At 41.3% G+C, this 17891-nt stretch overlaps 1 protein-coding gene across 2 annotated transcripts in view; it reads left to right on the top strand.

The window, feature by feature from the left end:
* The first annotated feature begins 44 nt into the window (after positions 1 to 44).
* The window catches only part of col4a2 (collagen, type IV, alpha 2), a 32964-nt gene continuing 15117 nt past the window's right edge, over positions 45 to 17891 (top strand). For both annotated transcript variants that reach the window (XM_061287778.1, XM_061287777.1), the window contains exons 1-4: positions 45 to 204; positions 331 to 405; positions 476 to 527; positions 10323 to 10403. In XM_061287778.1, coding sequence (XP_061143762.1) covers positions 374 to 405; positions 476 to 527; positions 10323 to 10403 — 165 coding nt within the window. In that variant the 5' untranslated portion in view covers positions 45 to 204; positions 331 to 373. The remainder of the gene's footprint in view (positions 205 to 330; positions 406 to 475; positions 528 to 10322; positions 10404 to 17891) is intronic.

The following is a 17891-nucleotide window of genomic DNA, read 5'->3' as shown; positions in this document are numbered from 1 at the left end:
CCAACCCAAAAAACCAAACCCCTCTCCACCCACTAACGACCACCCTCGCCCATCATGTGAACGAACAAGACTAGTGCAAACACTTTGGACGTTTCAGCGTAAGGAGAGGATCCACTCGGCACACTTTGCTTGCCTTTTTAGGAGAATAATCCAGAAAGTTTTTACCGTGGAACGTCTTATCGCTGCGTTACGCGCAAAGTTTGGGTGAGTGCGAGTTAGTACATTCTTTCAATGAATCCAGTGTAACTCTGTAAAAAAGAAAAGGAAAAAAAAGATCTAACTATTTGTGATATAGCTGATTTTTGTTCAGTTTTATTCTCTTCTTAATAGTCATGTTTTAAGAGCTGCGTGACGCGGAGCTGTTTGTGGAACTATGCATCACAACAGAGACGTGACGCATCTCAGGTGAGCAAAAGGATCACCTTAATAAATCTCAATCCGATTTCATCTTCCTCATCATCAATTCATTTTACAGGTTGCTGCTGCTGTGCGCCTGCGTGGCCGTCCTTGTCTCGGGAGCGCACGCGGTAAGTGTTTTTGTTTATCCCACGGGTGGTTGATGAAGAATATTATTTGTATCACGAGTGTTGAGTCAATACGTGGGATGCAAAAGTTTGTGTTTGAAAGTTTAACGGTGTTTTTAAAGTAGGTTTGTGCGTGTGGGCACGTGTAGAGTGGATGGAGTGTGCAAAGAGTGGGAGTGTCACGCGTGGGGAGGATCTCCAAGCCAAGAGGGGTTTGGCCTTGGCATACCTCTGATGCAGCGCAATTGATATCTGTAGCCTACAATAAATGTAGTAAAGACTCTTGGAGAGAGTCGACACAAAGTGTTAATTGCATATTTTATGATCAAAAATATTTTTGAAGATGACTTTTCGAGACATTCTTGTAATTTATCAGAATGTACTAGTTGCAGTATGGTGTGAAAAAAACATGTTTTGCAAGAACAAAATAATCCTTTTTTGCCTAATGAAGTCACAAATATTATAAAGAAAACAATTTAAATAAGTAGTAAATAGTAAATAAGTTTAAAAATGAATGAATAAGTTAATAAATATTAAATAAATGACATTTTGCACATAAGTTGGGAGTTGGGAACCATTATTTACAGAATATAGGAGGAATAAGATGGGGGGGGGGGGAATGGCTTTATAAAAATACAATTATACAATTAAAAAAAGGAGTTGAAATATTCTGAAGGGAAAATAGTAAAAGTAATTACACATTAACTTTTATAATCATGGGAAAGAAACAAAAAGGAAAATATGGGAGAAAAATCATTTTAAAGTAATGAATTTATAGAATTGATTTTCCATCAACATGGTGGGAACATTATAAGAAAATCACATTTTCATTGTATTCCCAAAATGTTCTCTCTTTTTTTTCATAATAAAGTCATAATATGCGAGAGGGGAATTTTCAAATACATTGCAATATTATGCAGGGAAAAAGAAATCCAAACTTGAAATTATCCTGGTTTCACATGAAGATGAAAGTTTACTTCACATGAGAAAGGCGCCCTTTGTCTTGTGCTTTTTTAAATCAGATTTAAAAGCATGTGACACAGCACAGGTCCTCTCTTTATTGTGATGCTCCAAGACTGTACTAAGAAGGACAGTGGGCTCATTTTAGTGTGGGTTCTGTTTTTAGGCAAATTTACCATTAAACAGTTCACTAAAAAAAGGACTTACGGAATAAGTCTGTTTACGAATGCAACTGTCACCAACTACTAATGCATCTCTGTGATGTTTCATCTCTGCTGCACATTGCAACATATGTTTCTGTTCAATTTCATATCCCAACCCCACCCACGGGAGCTTTCTGAATCTCTCAACCAGATCCCCACCTCCGCGTCACGACTTTTTCCCACCATCCATGTGATGTTTTACATGGGGGTTCCCCCGCTTCTCTATGGGGAATAACCCGCTCAAGATGTTTCCCGTTTAAGATTGATCAGCTCTCTTTACGCTGCATTAGCCAAATTCTAGCACTATAAACAAACAGGGAAAAATCGATCTTGTTCACAATTAAGATCTGGAAATGTAACGCTGGCTCACGGGGCCTCATCTGACTATTTAAGAAAGCAAAGCTGGACCCACTGAGTTAATGGAGCAAAAACACACGCAGAAGCTCTTTCATCAGATGGAGAAAGGAAAACTGTCGAGACGATAAACGCTAACAGGATGTATCAAATCAGAACCTTTTATTCACGCGCGTTTGAGAAGATATTTCAAGATGTTTTGGAGCGAGATGGAATGAGTGGGTGGGTCGGCGGGCTTCTGGCAGCGGATGTTTTGGGAATGGGATCTGTGTCGGAGGAAGAAGCGATTCGTGCTGCAGATTTCCTACCGTACCTGGCAGCCGAGCTACAGCATCTGCTTTGCCAGTTAACTTGTCACTAATTGATTGTTGTGGTCTGCGTTGTATTTAGGGGTCCCGGTGGTGTGTTTTAAATACACATTCAAACTTGATCGAATGTGGGATGATTAAGAACTTAAACAGAAATGCTGCTTTAGCAATAATCCATCGTGCTAAAACTAAGGGATGTGGTCGGGCCGTGCGGTCAGACAGCTTGTTTTGCTCTTATGTTGTTATTGTTTGTAAATTAACATGGTTGGAATGTTTGCATGAGATCTAAGCAGATCTTGAACAGTATCAAAGAGCAAGAATAATGAAAATAAATAACATTTTTGTGGTTTGCCACATTTGGGCAACAACAATGTTCCAAACAATTGGAGCAAGCCGACATTGCATTGAAGTTTTCTCACTGACTCATGAAAAAGTTGTTTTAGGATTACTGATGAACACCAGTTCTAAAAGTTCCCGCCCATTTAACATTTATTTCTGATTTTCATTGAACAGAATATGACACCAGCCTTAGAACAATGGGGTCCAGTACTTGGATGCTCCCAGCAGAGGCAGTGTTGAGTCACTCTCAACTAGTTTGCTGTCAAAACTTGAAATATTGTCAATAAAGATAACACAATTTCCATAGCGTTAAGATGATTACATATTAATCAATCATTTGATTGTTTTTACCCCCATCTGTCAATCAATCAGTGCAGTCAATCTCAAAGCGAAGGCTTCTTTTTTTTCAACATTCAGCCAACTGCGCGACTACAAATCACTTTTTGATGTGAAAATGTGGCGTGCGATATGAAAGGGGGTCACGTCCGACACGTGAGCGACCTCCCGAACGTGATTGTTTTATGCGACTGAATCGAGAGGAAGATGTCTGCCTGCGATAAAGCGAGGGAAACTGGTGAATGTAACGCCTGGCCAAATAGTTTCAGTGATACAGAAAGTCAAGCGTAACAATTGAGGGAAGAGCCCATTGTGCTATGCGGCAGGAAGCCAAAAGACACGTGTGGTCGTGCGAGAGAGTGAAGAGAGGTGGTGGTCACCTTCATAGTTTGATGACAGTGTCGGCGTTATCGATGAATGGGCATGTGCTCGAGAGGCCTTTTGTTGCCTCAAGAAGTTATATCCTGCACAATTGTGAAACTTTATCATGATTGCTTTCAGATCTGCCGGCTCTCGGGTTAAGTTAAAATCTCATTAAACATGGGCAGTGTCATTTTAAAAGAAACGGGCAATGCTGCTCGTTCTTGTGTGTATTGATAATACACATCCATGAACACAAGTGAGGCAGATAAAGCAAAATTGCAGTCAGGGTCTAATTCCTGAACTTGCACTGTACATTTGTCTGCTTTTCCTTTTTACACGTGCATGAAGTGTGATGTGTTTATCTGGGTTAAATGTCAATTTTATGGGGAACATCCTGAGCTGAGCATTGTGTGACGACAACATAGATTATCCACAGAAGGTCTCTAAACAGGAAAAGGAAGGAGGGTGGAGTTCAATGTGTCAGAGTTTCTTTACAGCCCTGCTGGTCCTCACATATTTTGGCGACCTCATACGAGTCATGGTGTTAACCATTTGTTGACTGGGGGTGTTTTTGTTTTTTTTATCAAGGCAAATCAGGTGTGGTCAGGTGAAGCGCAATTCGAATTAGTTTCCATCTTGTGACTGGAAGAGTGTTCCGACCCTTCAGTCTTTACAAATGCTCCACTGAATCATCATAGTATAGTCATTAAAAAGATCTGTTTTGTGTTCTAGCTTATTTTTCAAAACCAGTTGTGATTTCTAGTCAAGTGCATGAACATTTTCTGACCTATACAGTAGATGTCTGGATTTTGTAAGGTGGCAACAGATTCCAATTGAATAGCCACGATTGAGCATGGTATGCTGCTTGGTGCAAGGAATTGAAAGATTGCAGTGATTAATTTAAACCCATAATGTGGCAAAATCTGTATACAATTACAAGCGCTCGGCTTAGACAGTTGATGGCTACAATAGCGGTTGGCAGGTGCGAGGAAATGGATGACTCCACACAACACAGATGTGAAGCAGCTCTCGGAAACATTGCTCACTTGGATACGGGGAAATATTAGTTAAGTGAATCATGGGAAAGCAACATTTTCAAGCAATTTTTTAGCTAATAATAAATGTGAGTTTGAAATGGAGACAATTTTCTTGAACATTTTCACTTTCTGTAAAGTAAATCTTTCAATTGATACCTTTTTCTTCATGTTTTCATTTGGAATATAATCCGCAGAATTGCAGCGTAGTTCTCGGCCCACTACAATGACAAGCACAAACATACGGTTAAATGAACACAAATTCCTTCATTCATTTGCACCTAATGACATCCATCCAACCACTCAGAATTATTTTATGTGCAACCACAAGTAGTAAAACCCAGCTGCTGACTTTTATTTGTGGCGGAACAGTATCTGGAAAATCCTTACATGATGTCTTTATGATAAATAAATAGAAGGAGGCATTGGTCCCGACAGAGCACAATGAGAGAATCTCAAATAATCCTCAGTGAGTCTAATCAGTCATCCCACCCAACGGTCACTGCGTTTGCAGTTCTCTTACTTCCTTTTATAGCCTTACAACGCTACTTATTACTCTCACGGTTGTCTCGTGTGCCCTTGTGCTCATTTATCTCTCTAAAGGACGCTCAGCAACTTGTCCTCTCTTGACCTGAGTCTTCCCTCGGTCACATTTCAACTCTGTTCCCGTCATGTGTGTTTTATTGATTAAGTGATGTAGTGCTTGGTTCAAAAGGTGCTCGCATAATGAATGGATTCGTTGGCATTTAGCTCAGCCTGGAGAGGGCGTGATGACGTCGTATGTAGAATCGGCTTTCAAGATGATTCGTGTCCACACTGTAAAAGGTCTTCCTCCATATGAGAGGCATCCACCTTAAAGCATTTTTCTAAATTAGCTTTTTTTTTTGCTTACTACAGGTTTCTGATTGGCTAAAATGCCAAAAGATGTATTGCAAAAGCACCGTTTACAATTGTCTTTTAAATGGAGATTCTTTTCTATATCATTTTCTGTTCCCTGGGAAACTTTGTAATTGAGAAAGTGTTCTCAATTGCCTTGCCTGGTAAAACAATGAAAACAAAAAAAAAAACTTGTGTCAAAATTCAAACAAATAAATTGTGTTCAACTTCGTATGGCGTTATCGCACATCTTCATTCATCTGTAAACACTTCCAGATCGTCCCATTTGGACATCACTCGACGTCTGATTGCAGGATTGAGCAGGGATCTTTTTTCCCAAACATCATCTGACAGGTCAAAGTGATCACTGAGTTCCAGAATAGCTTTAGATTGGATCCAATCCCATTTCCATTTAGCTCAGGCTAACAGCAGGAAGTGTTGATTAGGAGTATGGTCAACTTGGGAAATGAAGTCGAGTCTGGGTATGACCTGAGGGGGGTGGAGGGCAAGGTCCAGCTGTCTCAGGCAAAAGGGCAGAAATGAAAACTGTGTTTATAATGGAGCCTTGCCAGAGGAGCACAGCGGGAGTTAGTGGTACTCCACGCAGTTTCTTCAACTGAAGAACATGCTGCCTTCCCATGTTACGACCTACTCTTTGCAACGTGACCTGCTCTTTGTGTCTCGAGACCTCCTTTTCACCACCCCCAAATTCAGTTCAATTTCAATGCCAATAAATCACAGACCAATATGAGACTAACAGTTCCTGTGAAAGCAGTTCCCATAATGTTTTTTTGAAAGCCCGGGGTATGAAACCGTTATAGTCAAAAACATCTTCTGCAAGCTTGGTCAAGTTCATGAACATATCCATGGTCCTGGTGACACTAAGCTTCAAACAAGAGCTGCCGCATCATTACGACACCAAGTAAAAGAGAACAGCATGTGTACAATGATGAAGAGGATGGAGGTCTCAGAAGAGAAGAAGCGAGAGAGAATAGGATAGTCACAGAATGGACCCAGGGACTTTTGGTTACCAGTGACCATCTGTGTTCACAGCATAAGAAATTCCAGTTCAAAATATATGAACACATTTGGCTTTGGATATGTTTATGGACATTGACTCCATAGATAAATATTTAAATGGTGACGCCATTCCTCAGCGCACAATCACTCGGTCAGTTGGTGGTCCTTTTCTGTATGTCTGTAAAACAGCTGGATTCCAAAGAAAAAATGCTTGTAATTCTCAATTTTTCATTGTCTGACAAGTATTTTATACATCATACCAGACCCCAGGCTCTCGTCATCATCGTTCTAACTGCCTGTGTTATTGTGTGTAAACACACAGAGGTTCTGTGTGAAACAAAATGGTGGCTTCGTGTTGGATTTCCTGCAACCGAGCTCAATCTTCAAACATCTTCATAGAGTATCCATCCAATATCTTATTCAACCACCAGGCCTTGGCCCAGTTTTCAATGGAGTGACAAACTCCTTTTGTTTTTCCGTTTGCGCACATGTAATTTCAGGGCTGGTTTGACAGATTGGCATTTTAACAGGAAGTTGATGGTGAAGTGGCAGCATATAGAATTTGGAATTAAAAAGCCATGGTGAAAGGGACGTCCTTATCAGTGTAATAAAAGCCTTTGGGAGATCTGGTGTAAAATCAAGATATGCCTCAGCTAGAATAGCAAATCCAACACAAACATGACTCTGGCATTTTGCCTGTTCAGCCTGACTTGTGTTTGACTTCTTTTTAAGGTGTTTGCTTACAGAGTAGATCTGAGTGAGTTGTGTCAAGCTATTGTTGCCGGACAAAGACAAACGGAAAACATTCCCACTTGACACGTCGTTCTCCTTTTTAGAGTCATTTTGAATGAAGCAACTTCAATCTACTGTTTAATGTATGCACTGAGGCAACATTGCCACTGACAGCCATTGCTGCAGCTGTCGCCATTAATCATTCTTTTATTCATTCATTCACGGATATTGAAATGAAGTTTCAAAACGAAAAAGTTATTTTTAAATAGTAACTACAAACAGGCTGGGGATAACAATTCGTTTTTGTTTTAGAAGGTCCATTTGAGCACGGATCATTTTAAAAATGCACTACTGCTAAAACATGAGACCAGTTGTAAAAATGCCATTTTGGTTTTTGGACCAAATCATATGCCACATCGGAGAACCCGACAATGTTGGGGTTAAATACGTAGCAGAAATGATAAAAACCCAACCTAAATAATTAACCAACGTCCACTTCGGGAATAACTCTATGTAGTTACTTTTATCTAACCATCCTGAAGAAAAGTATTTCCGCTGATAAATCAGTGTGTAAGCAGCGTCAGCTAGCATGGGGAGTATTCCACACCCACACTGATGTATCAAGACACCGTGTTTCCTTTACAGATGTGACGTGTCTCGTGACTCAACAGTTGTTTCACATAAAGCCGATCCATTTTGTAAGACACATCATTAGTGGAACACATGTAAGCTGTTGTCCTGGCAAGCCGTGAACAGACAAATCGTTGATAAATGAAGGAGGTGGTGAAAGTACACACAAAGACATTCCTGTCCTGTGCTAAGCGTGTTTTTGCCCCAATCGCAGATGTATTTATCACTGGTTTATTTAACTTTTACTCAATCTTGAACATTTTGTCAAATCCTCCATCTTTACTCAGCACTTAGCATGCTATTCTTTTACTTTCAAGATTCTTTGGAATGGAATTCCTGTTGTCCCAACCCGTTCTTTTTTTGCAATCCTGACAGGTTTAAGAAACTCCGTTTCTTTCTTTAGCAAAGTCTTCTGCCACCCATCGCAGTTCAAACGATCAACTTAGCCTCCTCTAAGATCTTTTACGTTTGATCCAATGACAACTAGGGGGGTCTCACGCAAGCACTGTTTATGCTCTTTGGCGTGGTTTCATGTTAAAAGCAAAGCATCCATCTCAAAGGGGCACTTTGTCAACTCTGTCACTCAAGCATCACCATGAGCAGCGTTACAGGAGCCGTTGGTGACATCAAGGCTGACCTCTGACAACCTGAGTATTTTTATTACAATCACAAGCTTTACGAGCCAAAAAGGTGCTTAGCTTAAAGAGGAAAGCCGAAATAGTTTGGTGGCGTTCCTCCAAATCGACGCCAAAATCAAATCAGTCATGAGTGATGTTATCGTTAATCGCCCGCGCATCACATCACGATTCTAATGAGTCATTTGCCCTGGGAAATGAGCAGTTTATACAGCTGCCGTATTAACATCACACATTTAAATGAGCGAGGCGCTTGCAACATCGCAAAGCCATGAAAATGAAGTTAAAAAAAAAAGGCACAAGTGACCGTGAGAAAAAGAGCGCTGTTGAACCAGCTGCTTTTATTTCATTCATTGCACATTATCTCAAGATATCCGCCGACATTGGGGTGAGGCCGTAAAGGATGGGGAGGTAACAGAAACAACATTCCTCATGAGAAATGCCATTAATTTCACCACTAGGCCTCATAGAATGCTAAAGAGTCTATAGCTTTTCATGAGGGATTTACAAACCCGCGTCCTTTTCACATTGCATTCCAAATAAATTGACGCATCAGGGCCGAATGAGCAGCGTGGGGATTTATTTATACGCTTGTGAATTCCAGACAGAACTCTCTGAAGCTGGATACATGGAACGGCCGTTCATCATGTTGCCAAAGGAATTGGACAAGATCGACTAAACAAGCTATGATGTATAGAAAACAGGATACTGTTGGGCTGATGTAGTCGTCAGCCGCTATTTTAGTTTGACTTGGACTGATTGCTGCGTTTTAAGGGACTGCCTTTAAGGGAGTTATTCCTTTGTACTGTAGGCCCTAGGCGGAGATGATGCAGACTATTGTTTGATTTAGTCTTCCGCCTCAATGTGGAAAAAGTGGCGACTGCTCTGTATCCTCACTGGAATGAAATGACTTCCTGCTTTAACACACGGTGGCCCCGCAGATGTTTGCTTCTTTACACCCTCTATCGGGAAACATGTCCATACGGAGAGTCTACCAACATGATGGGTGGTGAAGATTAAAACACGACATCAGCGGTATCAAGTAGCACTTTGAAAGGTGCCCTCAGACAGTTAACAAAGAAACGCAGACATGTCGATTCCATAAGAAGGACGAAAAGAGCCTTTTTGTTGTCGCGGATCATTAGAGGACGGCACGTCTCTGATAAAAGAAGGGCTTTGTGAGCCTGTGAGGAGGGTCTCAATGTGGCCCTTTGTCAACGGAGATGCTCTCACTGAGGAGGGGGGATTATTCTGATTCCTTATACACCACTGTGGGCATAAATTGGACAGCTTGGACTTTTAAACAAGGACAATTTGGCTCTCAATTCAGCTATGGTATGACCATGTAGGTGGAAGACGTAGGCATGAAAAACTTGTTCGCTCATGTATGGAAGAACTAGAGTTCCTGTGTGGAAGACCTGTTCCATTAATATTAGGTCGCCTCTAGCTCAGCTGCATGTGGGAAAAGTTTTATCAAGACCCCGCTTTGTTTTGCGTCTTCTGCCTTTTAAGAGCTAGCAATGCGGTCCTGACAGACACAAAGACGTTTGGTAGAGCTAGCTCGCGTAGGGACTTTTGAAGCCTTTGACCTCTGCTTTTCTACGCAGACGGTCAAAGTGACAGTGGGTGGTTTTGTGACAGAGGCGACCAAAGACCTTCGATTGTCGTGCAAGTATATTTTTGATCAAAGACACATGCTAAACCATTCATGTCCACTATGACTCATTCAAGCACTCCAGTTGCAGTATAAACAGCAGCTAAGTCCACACACCACAATGTACACAAACAACACCTTCATGACACAAAAGATTACCAAACATCTGTGTTCCATCAGCCCTAATAAAAACAGACTGATGCTAGTTTGGGGGAAAAAAGCTCTCCAATAGCGTAGTGATTGAATTGAACTGTATTGTCTTCCAGAAAATAAGCATTCAATGACCCAGTTTCCTGAATATGTACGGTATTCCCTGGTTGCTAATAGCTTCATGTTGCATGTTTGTGTCTGCAGGGTGGGAAGAAGCACAGCGGTCCCTGCGGAGGAAGAGACTGCAGCGGAGGCTGTAAATGTTTTCCCGAGAAGGGTGCCAGGGTAAGTCCCTTACTGTTCTAAATAGCTGCATAAATAAACCTCTTGGTCATCATACTGGACGACCAAATAAGGCTAAGACGGCGGCGCAGCCCCAGGCCTGGCTCGGAAAGCTCTTTCAAAAGTCGCAGCTATGGCTGACGGCGCATCACTCGAATTGGCTCACGTGTTGATGCTTCAACCTTTCTCCCTTGGACGCAAGTGACATCATACTGCAGTTTGAGAATAGCGCTGCTTCTAACAAAGTTGTCTCTGTTTATGAACTGAAAGCAATATTGCGTCTCATCACAACAATGATGTGAGCGTTCAACCAGCCAGAAAAGCGAGGAAATATAGCTTTTTCACGCAGCTAGGAATTCACACCAATCATCACGGCAAAAGCAGAAGGTCATATGGGAAGTAATGCATTGAGTCTGGGAGAGAGACTAAAGCCAGAAATGAAAGACAGTGATAAGTGCGAGGAACCTGATGCAAAGGTTTAAGACCATAGAGACAGACACAGACTAAACACGCTCGGATAATCATCTGAGAATGAATGACGACTGCTTTTCCCCCCACACGTGCACTCCATATCTGTACATGAGGTTGGGATCCCTTGGGCTCTGTAACTTTGGCAATTGGACAACCGGCACCTACTTTCCGCACCTATTTGTCATATGTGAAAGAATTCCATCTGCTCTTCAAATAGAGAAATAGAGCCCAGTGTTTACAGTTTCTTGGAAGAGATTATGGCTATTTCGAGCATTTTGACTAATCTAATTTCTTACCAATTTTAATTATGGCGCTAAAACATTCCCCAACATTAATCAGGCATCATGGGAACCAAACATATCTACACACAATAAAGACCACAAATACTAAAACTAGGTGGAACCTGCTCTATTTAAAATGACCGGATGAGTTTAGCTGCTGTACATTGGCGTCACTCAAGAGCAACTTTACAGTAGCTGCTGCCCTTGACCTTGCAGTGATGAGGATACGTACAGGAAAAGTCCATAAAAAAGTAGCGAGGCACAGAGAGGAAGATCCGCATTCCACGTTGGCGCAATGCGAGAGATTGCGGCGAGGGGGTCAGAAGATTGCCTTTATCTTCCTCCACCTCGCACTCGCTCACCCGCTATCTGCGTCAAAAGGATTTCCATCATGCCGTAAAATTGTGATAACGACACGCCAAGCGTGAGATGTTTACATTCCCGCCACTGGATAGGTTTTCTCCCTCAGTGTTGGATTTTTAAGAGGCGAATGAAACAGGAGTTATAGTGGAAAACACCAACACAAAGTTCAATGGTAATCATTTGTGTAATTTTGAAAAAATGAACAAATATCAGTTAATACATTATGTAAACTTTCGCTTGGGTTTCCCCCCTTTCGTTTCGGGCTCACTTGCTCTGAACTTCTTTCGAACACGTTCTCCCTGTCCACCAGCCAAAATACTTTGCGAATATGACAGAAAACAAGATGTTTCCTCACAGATGTGTTACCTTCAACACGCATCTATCTTCTTTCCTCCCAAATCTCTGTGGCAGTGACATGCTGCCAAATGCTTCGCAGCTGCTTGATTTGGCAAAGACCTGACTCAGCTGGGATGAGGCATGACACCAGGCTAAGTGGGGACTTGCATGCTGCTTAAATGAACATTTTCAACAAAAACCTTTACAGGTGAACTTCATTTGAACCTCTCTAAAACATTTCAATGCACATGTGCACTTGTTCCGTATTTTTGTACAAAATGAGAGCTAAATGGCAAAATTGGGCATGGAAATTCCCAAGGACGTTCACTTCTACACAACTAGTAGAGTACCGTAAATACGAGGACTGATATAGATAGAAACCCCGAAAAGTAGACAAAAGGCTGCCTTATGCTAACCTCATAAATCTTTGGCCACCCACTCTTTTGGCAGAGATCATCTTAATAAGAATGCAGGCAAATATCTCAAGCTCCTCCATATTACTTGTTGTTACCGGGCATGTAAGTGGAGTTGCAGTGTTTTTGACACAGTAGCGTTATGGAATCAGACCATGGCAACAGTCAAAGCGGAGCAAAAGGCAACTTCTGTGCTCAGCCCAAAAGCATGTTTAGCAGTTCAATGGCATCTTTTGTGTTGGAACTTTTGGACAATCTTTATTTCTCAGGCTTTAGAATTTTTATATTACTCTGAGAACAGTGGCGCCTGTTTACATGAGCCCTCCTTGATGAGGTTTGGGAATCACTGACTGTAATGCAGATGCTAGGGGAATCTGTCTGGTCCATCCTGGGAAACACTGGCACAGCTGATGCTGGAACAGGAAATGACATACCTCAGGAAGTAGAGCACAATGACAGAGCACTGATTTTTTTCTCTTCTATATGGATGGCTTGTGTTTTTGTGGGAAAAAGATCGGCTGTGTGTTTTATTTGCCAGCAGCGTCTATAAATGGCAGAGATTTCCTTGTTCCATGAAAACATTCTGATTCGATTGCCCATGAACCTCATGTACTTTCCTCTTGGCTCCAGGGACGAACGGGATAATGGTCCAACAAGGAATGTTAAGGATTTCACAAGGTTCAAAGACCTTTTGATGGTGTTCTCACCAAAAGGATGCAAGTCGGTTCACAACCACTTGAATGGTCGTACTTTATAGCTCCCGGGTGCGTAAGATCATGTCAGAAGAATTCAAAACTTCCAAATGCATGACGTACATACTCAAGAGCTCCTCTCACTAAACCTGATTCAAACAGGACGCATTGTTTTGGAGTTGGAAAGATAAACTTTGGATCACCTCCTGGATCACTTCTGATGGTTGCATGAGACACAAATTGATTTAGTTTTTCCTATTTGTGTCCTGTGATTGGCTAGCGACCAGTCCAGGGTGTAATCCTGCTTCCCGCTCAAAATCTGTAAGAAGAGGTTCCAGCTCACCGTCATAGTGAGGACAAGCATAGGGGGAAAAAAATAGATGGAACAATGTATATTGGGAAGATTTTAGAAAGAACGGGTACAAGCAATAATTTTAACAATTATTATTGTCAAAGGATAAGGAGGGCTAATTAATGTTAAATGAAAAAAAAAAAACATGATTGTAAAATAAGTATTAAATGTGCTTCTTTTTTGTCAATGAGCACAAACGTCAAACGACCAAAGGTCTCGAGACCACTGCATAAAAAAAAAAAAAAAAATCTTCCCACATGACGCATTTAGCGTCAAATCCCTAAACTGAAATTTTCACAGCCTCATTTATTCCCCTAAATCGCTCATAACAAGGCCTGGCAAAGAGAAGCACCAACTGTTTGGCAAGGAACACAAAACGGTAGAAGGGGAAGTCTGGGAAGTACAAACCTGTTGCTGTCACTAAAAGTTGTCCGCTTATTGTTGGACTTGAATTAATGCAGGGATTGGAGTAACAAGGTCTCCTTGTCTGATATTATGATGTAGCAGGATTTGAAAAAGTTTGAAACCGATTTAAACAACAGGTGGGGGATTTGAAGAGGAGATCTTTTATCAAGACAGACCAAACATTGACAACTTATTCCCAGTTGTTTCATTTTAATTGAAACCAAGCAGTTTGCCAAAAGATGAGCCCACTTTGGCAGGAGCAACAGACAAGAATTTGGGAACATTTAGTCCAGACAGTTGATGACTCACAAGACAAATGTCACAAGATCATAATACAAAGGAATCATTATTCATATCGCTTTTAATGAAAATTTCCAGTCCAATGCAATCTATGTTTGGTACGGAGTTGTTCACCAAGCCGTGTTTCTATATAGCTAAGCAGTGATTGGTTGGGACCTGAGATTTGTCAACTGTGATGTCATTTTCAGTCAACAACAGGTGGCAAAATGGCCGCCTACTGAGATGGATAAAAATGGGTTAACTTAACTTATATTCGACAAATGCAATATTAATCAGAATGCCTTTTTTTAGACTAGCAGGGGCACATACAACATATTGTTTAAAAAAGTTGACTTCTCTTTTTTAAAAGTTATATCATAAAATTATGTTTTCCAACAATATATAATACGCCATCGGTTTTACCATATTAAATGTGAGGAAGATTAATCAAAATAATGCATCAACAATGAATCAGTAAAAAAAGACCATAAGAAAACATACTGTCAAAATGTACAAACTAAAATAGTGAGTGCAGTTTTCTGTCTGACCAAGATTGTGTTTTTTGGAAATGCGCAGCTGGAACCATAAAACATGTCTGGATATATTTGTATGAGCAGAAACTTTGTTATTGGTGTATTATATGTTTGACGCCATCTAAATTTAATAATAGTACGTTTACGATAAAATGACCAATGTCATCAATTTCTGCTTACTGTGCGCCCAGTCAGTAGCCGAGTATTTGTGTCAATGTGTTTGGCTTCTGTAAGCATCCTGCATGCTTTAATCATCAGCCAGAACACACAACGAAGACAAACACTTAAAGACGAGGCAAAGACGCTCTAGATTTTCGGTTTCCTGTTGTGCAAGGGAGGGATCGTCTGCTTCGTAGGAAGGCCTCACGTCTAAACGCTGATTTATTTGGCAATATGGTCCTTTTGTGTCTTTCAACCAGACGTCTTTTTAGTTTCATGGGAGTAGCGGTTGTTAATATGATGTCCACATGGGTCCTCCACTGGAATATTCTGGAGCATCTGATTTACACACAGGAGTCAAAAAATGTAACGCTCAATGAAGAGTAGCCTTCGGACGGGAGGGAAAATCCTCGCGGGTCACTGGAGCCATGCCATATGTTCCCCATCAGGTGAAAGCTACACGGAGGGGAAGGCCGCACAGGAAACAATTAGCTCTCGTAAATACGTCCCTTTCCCTCTTGAATTGCATCTTTTGCAATGTTTACAGAGCTGCCCTGAGTGATCGTGCTTGACACGAGTTCGAATGGGCTGATTTGAAGCCACCCATCAAGATGTAGAGCTAAATAAAGTACCGTATTTTCCGCACTATAAGGCGCACCTAAAAACCTCAAATTTTCTCAAAAGCCTTATAATCAGGTGCGCCTTATACATGGACCAATATTGAGCCACTCCGGCAGGCGTGTCCAAAGTCCGGCCCGTGGGCCAAATGTATATATCTTGTATATGGACAAAGTTTTAAAATGGGCCATACATTGAAGGTGCGCCTTATAATCCGGTGCGCCTTGTATATGGACACATTTTTAAAATGGGCCATTCATTGAAGGTGTGCCTTATAAGCCGGTGCCCCTTATAGTGCGGAAAATACGGTAGCTGTTTTTAGGCTAATACAATATAAATACGTGTGCATTTTAATTTGGATTGCAAGGAAATTTATTAGCTCTTCCATGATGTTTCACATGAGGCCTAACAAACAATGACAAAAAACATACGTCAAGCCTTTGCACTTCTGTGCTTGGCTGAGGTAAAGACTCCCCAATGCTTCAATCAAAGAACTAAAGAGAAATTCTCTGAAAAAATGAGTGCGCCCCAAAGAAGCAGTCGCGACGTCATATTACAACCGTGGGAGTGAAAACGCAACGCACCCACGATGGATCTCATTACACTTAACACAATCAGACATCGTGCAGACGTGCTATATCGACACGTTTGGGGCAACACCTCATTCTGGACCGCGCGCCTCGATATAATTTTTCTCACGCAGGGACGCCACAGCTGCGTCCTGCTTTGGGCCCGCAGATATCTCATTCCTCAGACCTGAGGCAAGAGCGCAGGTGTCCGGCCGCAGAGAGGCCTGGGAGGCTAGCGGGAAGTCCGAGTAGTTCTTGGATCTGCCCCTCGGGTCCAGTGGTTGCTAATTTGGATGCAAGCGAATACTTGGAACAAATGAGGATTTTCATGGACTCAAAGGGGCCAACGTGAGTGAGAAAAAGGCGTAACTGACGCCAGAGGCATGCGTCCGTCTGTCAAACGTCCTTCCTTGTCCAGCCGTTGTATATTTGAAGTCTGTGCTCATCCAATGGGGTCATTGACATTTTTCTTGGAGATGGAGATGCTTCCCTCCCCTGACCCAAACACACTCATAGATATGCAAACATCATCTGCAGATGTTTATTTACTCTGCCTGAGTTCTCCTTGGGGCATCCATTGCAACCCCCCCCCCCCACCAGTCAAGATGAGCCCCTTTTCTTCATGGACGTCATCCAAAAGAAGATCTCCAGGAAATGAGTACACAAAAGTTCCGTCCAATATAAACTTGTAAATGGGGTTACGGATTTATCACGTGGGAACAAAATTCCTCCAGGAGAAAATAGTCCCTAAAGCACTTAAGTTCAATTCTGCTCATTATGAGAATACTCTTGACTCTTCCACTTTCTCAACTGATGCTGCCTTTAAATATAGATAACTTGGAAAAAAAAAACGCCCAAGAGGATCTGTAACTTGGAATTCAGTTTGAAACCATAATTAGCTTGATATCATACAACACACAAATCATCACAATATCATAATTAAAATATTTAAAGTAATATATGAGGAGGACGTTGCAAGTAGTAAAGTGCTGATCGTGAAATGCTGAATTGCCGTACTTTTCATCTCGTTTTTTTTCTCAACAAAACGTGCTTCCGCACAGTTGTTTATGAGTTGATTTTTATTTCTCTAGAGGTCAGAGGTCGGTACACAGTGCCGTGCGTTTCCCATCCTGCTCTTATTGGGTCTGTCCCAAGACATCCACCCCAGGAGACAGTTCTGGGGCCCAGATTAAATTTACGGCGTCAGAGAGGACGACTAATAGAAGTGCAATTGAAGAATAACAAAAATGCACTCACAAAAAAAGAGCAAGAGGAAGGGGGGGGGGGGGGGCGCAAGGGTCTGGTCACGATGTCAGAGGTTTTCCGACAAATTTCATGGAGCCATCTTAGATAACAATTACAGAAACTGCATGTCCATTGCTATGAGACACATTATTCTGCCAGTATGGAAACAGGAGTTCAGTATAATCAAGCAGAGATGTGTTTTTTTTTATAGTTAGCCTCCCTCCATTGTGTCAGTGGTACTGGTTGTTTGTGTATTACTCAATTTTGTTAAGCCTCCAATTTATTTTGAGTGTAATTACACTGTTGGCCACTAGATGGTGGCACTCTTTTGTTTGACACAAAATTTGAAAAAAGAATAAAAAACAGGGCGTAGGCCTAATTCAAGCTCAGCCTTGATTTAGCTAAGATCTTTGAACGTTAAATCCTGATTTTACACGTCTAGAGAGAGTGATGGCTGTAGGTTAATTTGATATATTTTTAAATCACGTGAGAATCAAAATAAAATATTCTATTACTTTACAACAATACCGTTTTTTTCCATGTATAGTGCGCCCCCATGTATAGTACGCACCCCTAACAATGGCATGCTGATGCTGGAAAAAAGCTTGTACCCATGTATAATACGCACCCAATTTTTATGAATTTTTTTTAATTTTTTAAAAAAAATTTTTTTTTTTTTTTTTTTTTTTAAGTCCCAAAGATCGTCACACACGCAGGGAGGCAATGGGTCCCATTTTTAAAGTCTTTGGTATGGTCTTAACTAGGCTGGATGTCA

The sequence above is a fragment of the Syngnathus typhle genome, linkage group LG9 (assembly GCF_033458585.1).
Source record: "Syngnathus typhle isolate RoL2023-S1 ecotype Sweden linkage group LG9, RoL_Styp_1.0, whole genome shotgun sequence".
In the NCBI taxonomy this organism is placed as follows: domain Eukaryota; kingdom Metazoa; phylum Chordata; class Actinopteri; order Syngnathiformes; family Syngnathidae; genus Syngnathus; species Syngnathus typhle.
The sequence above is the reverse complement of the archived record's forward strand: the minus strand, read 5'-3'. Positions and strand labels throughout refer to the sequence as shown.